This window comes from Neodiprion pinetum, chromosome 4 (genome assembly GCF_021155775.2).
Source record: "Neodiprion pinetum isolate iyNeoPine1 chromosome 4, iyNeoPine1.2, whole genome shotgun sequence".
In the NCBI taxonomy this organism is placed as follows: Eukaryota; Metazoa; Arthropoda; class Insecta; order Hymenoptera; family Diprionidae; genus Neodiprion; species Neodiprion pinetum.
Window position 1 is genome coordinate 28,107,497 of NC_060235.2, and position 9,001 is coordinate 28,116,497.

The 9,001-nt window shown below is 39.1% G+C and overlaps 1 protein-coding gene across 2 annotated transcripts in view; it reads right to left on the bottom strand.

The window, feature by feature from the left end:
- hrm (solute carrier family 16 member hermes) overlaps nt 1-7,624 on the bottom strand; it is a 27,816-nt gene extending 20,192 nt beyond the window's left edge. The window contains exons 1-2 of one of the 2 annotated variants that reach the window (XM_046622439.2): nt 6,643-6,770; nt 804-1,016 (exon numbers count right to left, since the gene is read on the bottom strand). Coding sequence is in view for 1 of the 2 variants with exons in the window: in XM_046622438.2 (XP_046478394.1) it covers nt 6,643-6,811 (169 nt within the window). In the remaining variant the exon portion in view is untranslated. Of the gene's footprint in view, nt 1-803; nt 1,017-6,642 lie in introns of both variants that reach the window. The other variant, XM_046622438.2, reaches the window with a different exon arrangement.
- Between the last annotated feature and the right edge of the window lie 1,377 nt (nt 7,625-9,001).

Sequence of the window (9,001 nt, forward strand, 5' to 3'; positions counted from 1 at the left end):
GCACGGTCTATAATTGTGATTCTTTGATTGAACAATGAATTAAATCAGCCGCCAATTTTCACTTTTATTTGACCTAAACAAATTGCTCGTTACTTATACGAAGTGGTTTGAAATTACATCATAAATACCACTGAATGAAATAATTTTGTGCAAACAAAAATCACTGATCGATCGAAAGAAATGCGATACGTTTTCGCATTGAATAAATCTTTTTATTTATTTTTATCTACTTGCAGTAGAATCAAAAAATCAAGGTAAATGAATCTTTTCCTCAGTGCACAAATTACGCTGTCAAATTAATCAAACGTCACGATACAAAAAGTCACAAGTCATCGCGAAGAAAAGTCATATCAATTCATCCGAGAACAACGGAAAAATCATGAAACGGAAGATAAAGTAAGAAACGTAACAAAAAGAGCAAAAAATTTACGCACAAAAAAAAAATCAAAGAGTTTAACCGCAATAATTTGTATCGTACACACGTAGCGTGAGATTAGAAACGGTTGAGAAAAAACCAATTGGATCAAAAAAGATGAGTCGAAAATGTAATTAATTAACATCGTCGCCGCGGCAGCCATGAAATGAGCGATGATCAATTGCACCGATTTCACCGCACCCCGACATTTTATTTGCATATACTATACATAACATGTTGTATTATATGTAGGGTAAACGATGAGCAAGTAAACGACGCCCCGGGATCAGCAACGGTGCGGCGATGGTGTAAATTATCAGAACGAAATGAATTTTTTTTTTTGCTAGTTTTCCTCTCTTTCTCTCTCTCTCTCTCTCGTGGCTCTTACTTTCATTTATTCTTATTGTCAGTCATCTCCCATCCAACCATCAGCCAAAGAGAGACACACACGCGAGTCAGAGGCCTCAGGGGTTGCTCCTCGAGTCGATACGTCGGCCACGGAGAGCCGCCCGCGTTGCCTCCGGCCGACCACTACCAGCTATTGCTACTAGGACGTCGCCTCCTCCACCTGCCGCATGGCGGCGCTGGCGTGCTGCGCAAGCTTTGAAGGAAAACAAAGGAAAAGCGGTGTATAAGTATTACCGCGGCATACTTCGCTGCATCACCTTTGTGCAGACCTCCGATTATTGGGAATGAGGCTGATGTTAGTAACGTACGTTACTGTAACGGAACATCGGCGGCAAAAAATTATTGCTGCGGGGTTTTAGAATGACTTTTCGAAAAGATGGCTTTTCAAAATTACAGTATGTTTTGTTTGTCATGGGTTTACTAAATTTCGGATAATCCCAGAGGGGCTAAGTAAAGATTGTTCTTAAGCATCCATTTTTACAGTTACTTTGTCAAAGGATAACACCAAACGCTTACCATCATCTGAATTTTGATATTATGAAACAGCTCATTTCATTCGCAAATCAGCTCTTCATAAACCATTTTATTCGTGTGATAATAATATCGGTTCAATAATAAGGCATACTTCAAGTCATCGTTTATAATTTGTAACAACGTAATACAACGCCTCTTTAAAATTGGTTTTTCTAATTCCACCAGCTGACTGTGAGTAGCTGACAAAAATCAGTGTTCATGTGCAATGTTTTATGACGATGGGGGTTGAAAATAGTGCTTCACGTTTTCACCAGTGCGGTATTTTAGCCCGTTTAAAATTATTCATTCATTTCTAATGCAGGCAACCAGCCGACGACCACGTGCCTAAACAATAAAGATTATACTTATAGCGGTTAAATTTTATCATGTAGCGGTACAAAAGCAGGATGAATTTATTGTTAGCTCGATTATTTACTGCTTAGTTGGAAGAAATTGATAAACGTAATCTGCTTTGTATACATCCGTTTCACCAAATTCCTGAGGCTATCGAGTGAAATACATGTGAAGGCATGTTATAAATTTTGTAGAGATAAGCTTTCCTCGAAAAATAGTCTGCGAGATTTCATAAGTTTACAAGCCTGTTAGAACACACGTGTCGGATTGGGAGAAGAGCTGCATTCAACGGAAAATTTTCGCCATGCCTATTGAATGATAATTTTATGCGCATTACCGGTTTCTAATTGAGTCACATGAGACTATACAAACAGCGATTTATACGAAGACAGTTACACAAGAACGTACAATAAAAACATCAGGATTAGTCATATAATGGGAAATAGATGGGATTTTTTCGAATTCTGCATAAAGCATGGAATATCAGATGACGCACAAGGATTTGATACGGAAAAAAAATAAATAACAGAAGAGGAAAACAGATATATGATAGCGAAGATAATTCGCTAATTTGCATGCGTAAGAAGTTTCAAAAGCTGAAGTTTGGGTGGATGGGTAAACAGATTAAATTTCGGCTTACTTTCTTATATCGTCATATCCGGTTGTTCACTCATATGCATATGCAAAGCTATCAGAAACCCGACTCGATTAATTTTACGACGCAACTGTATACACGCGAATAGATTTCTAAACATTTTTTATTGTTGCAGAAATACAGATGTTGCTAAAAAATCATGTACAAAAATATCACTATAATAAACTAAAATGCAGTTCCCTATACTTGACAGAATAGATATAACAATGTAAAAATTAATCGATATCCAACTACTCCAAAAGAAGAACACGTTTAATTATAATTATCAATGTCATATGCGATAAATCAAAAATTTTTTTCTCGCCGCACGAAACAGAGTTCTTGTAGTCAATGGTTCATTTTTTTTTTTTTTTTGTTTTTATTTGTCAAGACATGTAGTTTCATACGTACTCACAGATTATTCAGCCTGTTTTTCTGAATTTTATTCATTTCTTTTCTAGCAATTCAGCAAAATAGTTGCAAGATCAGGATTCGTAATTGTTATTACGTGTCAAGTCTTTCTGACCTTTTCCCAATTTCAGTCGTATAATTCTGCTCAAGTTCCGTTGTTTATTTGCATAATAATATTTTAGTATTCAGACTTTTCGACTAGACGACTAAACTATATAATTCGACGAATGTTTCAATCTCAGACAATTCATAGGTAAGAAAAAAATGCTGGTAAGTATTCCCGAGTAATTTAAAAGAAATTTAAAATCAATGATAAAAATTCAAAAAATCTACAGCTCGCTCAGGGTCGGATGCCTAGTGTAACTGGTTTTTCTGCTCATGCGTTCGCTTACTCGTTGTCAGTGTTTTACCACATGACATTTGTAGGGGAGACTGGGGCACGATGGACTCCCCAAAAAATTCTGGTATTTGCTTCACAGTATACGGAATGAACACTGTCTTTGTGCATGTGACGCAAACCGAATCTGGCCGTAAGATTTTTCCTATAGAATGTTACAAATCACGTTTGCACATGCATGTAAGTATAACGTATTGTGATTTTGTGACAATAAATTTCGTCAAAAAATACCACAGAACAATCAGCTAAGTGCAACAGATTTGAAACACGAAACACAGCAATTTTAGCTCTAATTGAACGACGTTATTATCATCTATTCCTATTTATTATATACCAACTACTCACCAATTGCAATTTTAGATCCTGGTCGTTCGGTTTTTTTTTCGGATTCGAAATGTTATCGGAAGCATGCATATTGGTTTGATAGTACAAAACATCACGTTTTTAATAATCAAACTTGTAAACTTGAAAATTTGTCCAGAAAGTCAAAAGACACCACGTCAAGGACCTGGACAGCCAGGACTACGGAGCGGAGCGCTGGTCCTGGAAGTCGAGTTGCACCAGGAAGCGTACCCGAGCGCAGGATCCAGGAGGTAGAGAACCCGATACTCGAAATCTGCTGAGCGCGATTCTCATCCGTCCGCTTTATTGCGCGGTTGTTTCCAGACTGAGCAATTCGGCTAGCTGATTTTGGTCGTTACGATTACTATAGATCGATGACGTCAAGAGAAAAAAAAATTTTTGGTGACGTCACTTTATGAACATCCGAACATGCGAACATCCAAACTTTGGTTTCGAACTTTAATACTATGTATTTTGTATGATTACGAAGCTTTGAGAATGTAGTTTATGCACCTTTGTAGAGACGAAGCTTTTTCGACTGCAACAGAATGACTCAGGTGTTCGTGAAATTTCAGGAATAATTAATTTCCAAACTAATTCCTATGTCCCATATCATTGAAGCTATTCAATAAAGAGTATTTACTCGTTCTTTGCGACTTTAACCTTTTTCCCACCAAACCGCAAAACCTCCTGAATTCTGTTGATGGGGTCTTTAGCACATGACACAGAATCAATCGATAGTCTTATCTGTCGCTTCAGCCGTATCTGCAGCTTATCCGGATACGGGTATATAGCATAAGTACATATACCTATATCTTTGAGGGCAGATTCGACGAGCAAACGCGTATAATGCCAAGCATAAAGGACGAAAAAAACACGTCCCGTTCAAGCCGATATCTCCAATTTTTCAAGCAGCTCTATAAAATGATTTCCACGCGCAATATTTCTGCGACGTGTTATACATGCATTGGCATGTACGTACATACACGTAATGTTGTACATACTACTTATGTATGATACAGGTACGTGTGCAGTCTAATTGTGGCACGATACGAAGGGCATTAGTTCATGGAAAGTTACTGCCGCATCAGATCACGCTTGAAAATTGCATACTAATGAAAGCGTGCATAATCCGCGTGAAACAGCAATTATTTTTTCCCTGTCATTCTTGCTAGCATGCTAGCTAGCTGCAACGTAGCTTCGACGTATAACCAGGCAATTTTCGGTCTCCGAGGCGTCGCGTTAATCCAAATTATGGATTATGCATCTCGTAGATACGCTGGTCGACTATTAAATATCGATTAACTCGATCGTCCATGCTTGGATTATAAGTAAGCTCCTGGCGCTTGTACCGGTTCCATTTTTTATATTTATTTCTTGCTTTACAAGAAAAAATTTACCGTTTATAAACGATAACAGTCGGGTTATGGATTTGCGAAAATGTTTCATAAATTTGTATGCGAAAATTTAACGCTTTTTTTAACAGTATTTCCTGGTAAGTTCAATTATAATTCCATTGGTCATTGCCGGGAATTATAAGAACGCCGAGAGCGAAATAACAGGAAAAGCGTACGAATTTGCACGTGTTCGTTAAACAATTAATCTGTTATCTAGACATGGGCGAAACAATTAACCGCTGTGAAATTGAACACTTCGTTCCGATAAGAATCATTGTCCAAGACATTAAAAGCACTTGAATTTATTAATCAATGTCACGAATCAGTAGATCAGAGACAAGATCCTACATATTCAATAATTACACCAGATTATCGGATTACGTAGCCAATTATGATTGTCATACTTTTTACTTTGACTTAACAATTAATACATACCGCGTTTGTTCAATGGAAATGAACGTAAATACCGGAGTATTTGTCAAATGTTCCGAGTATAATTGTACAACAACGTATCAGAGGTATGCTTTTGCAATTGTATACAAATTCATAGTGCAATTACAATTCACTTATCCGTAACGAGGACCGATTCGTCCCTGTACCAAATGTAACGCAAAAAAAAATCGCTCCCACGTATAAAATTTCGGTATTTGAATAAACAAAATTACAAGTATGTGTAATCAAAATATGGCACGTCGTCGAATCTCCGCACTCGAGCTATTGTTTCCCGCTCTATGATAATAAAAGTGCAGTTGGCACCTTGCAACGAGTCAAGTGTGCAAGGCTTGGAATTGAGGTCGAAACTCCTCGTAGAAAAGCACACGCCCTCTTCCGGGGCACGCACACACTTTTAAATTGCTTGAACTGTACGGACGTATAAAGCAAAGGTGTACAGATTATTATATACACACATGCAGGAATTCCCGGCGTCCAGGGGATCCGTTCGTATAATAGACCGTAACCTAGTTTTGCATTATTAGAAAAATTCTTGGAAGCTAGGTCTACCTAAAACCGCGCAAGCATTTTTCCAGCATTCTTATAAACCTATCGCACGTGTTGCGACTGCCTCTCGGTAAAATCTTTGCGATATTTCGAATTCGTAAATACTTTGGTCAGATTTTTTTTCTCTAGAAGAAATATTCCGAGCAAATCTTGTTCGTTTGCTAAAACATGAAGAAAAGAGTGAAAAACAAAAAAAAAAAAACAGACGCACGATTTGATTAAACGACTTATTTGTTGTTATTTCACCGACAGAATGAACAGGTGTTCAACAGTTAACAAAATGCAAGAACTGATCAGAATTTATCAGGTGTACTTTCCATTCATCCGACACTTTTCTACATCCTAAAAATACATGTAAAATGTAAAGAGTTTATATTATATACGTATAACATAGGATTCGGAGCAGTATTAATTGGGCACTTTGTTACGACCGAGCAGCTGCGTAGGGATATTTATACTGAATTGCAGTGGTAAAAACGACGTTTAAATCAGTTTACGCCCCGTTGCCTTGAAAGAAATTAGTCAGATTGCACAAACAATCGGTATATTGCTTATCTGCTGGCGTCTCGCGGTGAGTTTCACAGAAAACTCGACAGGGTTCTTTGTTGTAAAAATATCTACGTGCAGACAGCGAAGTGATGAAAACTTCTTTCGCTCAGGAAAATAGTAAAAAGAGGCATCGAATAAAAGCACGTAGATATAGGTATACATATTGCATATACGTTGTAACGCTGATTATTTTCATGTAAGTACGTATAAACAAATGACTAACCTTTGCCATTCGCGCAAATCGCAGTCCCGTTTGCCTTCGGACGAAGATTCTCATCGGTCGGAGATTTCACGGGAATCAGCTGATAGTCTCCTTTCTTTGGAACATCCTCGTCGCCGATTTTAATGCCGATACCGCTGGTCGGTGCAGTTTCCTTTTTACCCCCCTTCATCTTCGCAACAATACTGCGGCGGCAATGACGAGGTCCGTTTTCTTTGTGTTCCTCGATATTTTCACACACAATGTACAACGGACGGGTTGTTATCACAATGCACGTGTAGTTGAACACGCGCTCGTCGCGCAAACACTCGAGCGTTAATATTGAATAACTGTTATTAATTTTGTCGTTTTTGTTGCTTATGCTGTCGTTGTTATTACTTTATTTAATATTATTATTACCGTAGCCCGTAAACACGTCACGCGACGCTGCTGATCTACAAGCTAGTCCGGTTATTACATGCACACTCGTTACACAAAACTAGTTTCATACCTACAAAGCGATGCGCGTATAACTTACGCATGTATATACATATAAATAAATTGAATTTAAGCGCGGGGTCAACGTTCATGAAATGCCGTGTCGAGGGCAGTGCCCTCCTCTGCAGTCTCACCGTCGGGGGGGTTCATAGGGTGCTCCTCTTTCCGCACAGAGATGACAACTTTCGCGGTCCACCGCTGCTCGCACCTGCGACAGCTTGAATTGCACATAGACCCCGTTATTTTAATCCAATTTATTATTACTCAGCTTATTGATATTTTTTTTGGAAAATTTACGTCAACGATTGTTAGACGAGAAAGAAAATTAAACGGCAATCGTTCGCGGCACAATCGTTCCCAGATTCAAATAACCGCAATCGAAAAACAATTATTACACCCTGTATACACCGCAAGGGTGTTGACAACCCGTCCAAGAACGCGACCTGTCCGAGACGAGTACAACGTACGAGTTCAGCGTACGAGAGCACGTGCGACAGTGTTCAGCTCCGCTCGATGCGAGCCCTGATCAGCTGTTCAGCCTCCCCCCCCCCCTCTCCATACCCCTCCAACCCCCCCCCCCCCCCCCCCCCCCATTTCCGTTGGATCAGGCCCCCGTGAAGCCGACACACGCAGCGTATTAGCGACTCGCTGTGCGTCGACGCCGCGAGTAATCAGCGCGACGCACGTTGCGCAAAGATCGACGTCGTTTGTTCGATCACTCTTTGTTCGACGCAACGACGTCATCGGGTAAAAATTCGAATCATATTCGATAATGAAGATGATTGGGATGATAGGTACGAGCTCCTCTGTCAAGCGGACAACTGGATTCGAGTGTGATGTCTGGAGTTGTTGTATTCAATTATCGTTTTTCTGCGTTCCTTGGAATGATTTGGAGCGTTGAAAGGATTTATTAACGTTTATTGTTATTTCTTAACGTTAATTTGTTATTTTACTGTTACGAGTCGATATTTATTTTTATGGATTCTTCTGAACGATCCGAGTGATTGGAAAAGAGAGAGAGAGAGAGACTTTTGTGGAATGTAGAAGGCACTTTTGACAGGGTCTCAAAATCTTTGTACAATGCTTTCTTGGGTTTTTTGTGATTTTTTCAGATCTTCGTAAGTAGCCCGAAAATTCGATGTGCAAAACACAAACTGACGCGAATAAGATCCTTTGTAAAATATTCATTATTACAGTGTAATATTGAATTTGTCAATGGTTATGGGCATATGTACAGTATAAAATTTCCATCGCTTTATTCGCTGAAATGTATTTACTTACAGTAAACGATTACGTTCACGCGCTGCAGATATAGAATGAATTGCGTTGTGCGTTTTACAGTATAACTTTCTGAGAAATATTTGTGCTGCCGAGGAAAAATCTAATTGCAAACCGTAAACAAGATCTGTTAGTTGATAGCTTGAGGCTTAAGCTTTTGTCATCACGTCTGTTTCGCCAGCGGCGACGACGTTCAGCACCCGCTAATCATGCGCATGGAAGTTTTCGAAACGATGTTTTTTACTCGGTTTCAAGCATGGATGATTTATAGCAGGTACAAGAATTTTCCGGGATTTTCTTCATGCCGAAAATCAATCACCTGCTCGACTAGTAAACGGAGTTAAATGCTGACCAGGCGAATCAAGGAAGAAGCCAGAGGTCATCCATACGTCTCAGTCATTCGTCAATCTGCGGAGAGTTACAATCGAAATAAAGAATTTCATCAAACGGTCAACTATTAAGTGAGATTTAAAGAAAAGCATCACGTTCCTCTCTCAATGAGCTTGAAAAATATTATACAACTACATGTGACAAAAACCTGGGACAGCTTAAGTCGGTTATGCGAAGCCAGGAAACCTGCAGTGTCACGATTTGCGGAAGTGATAAC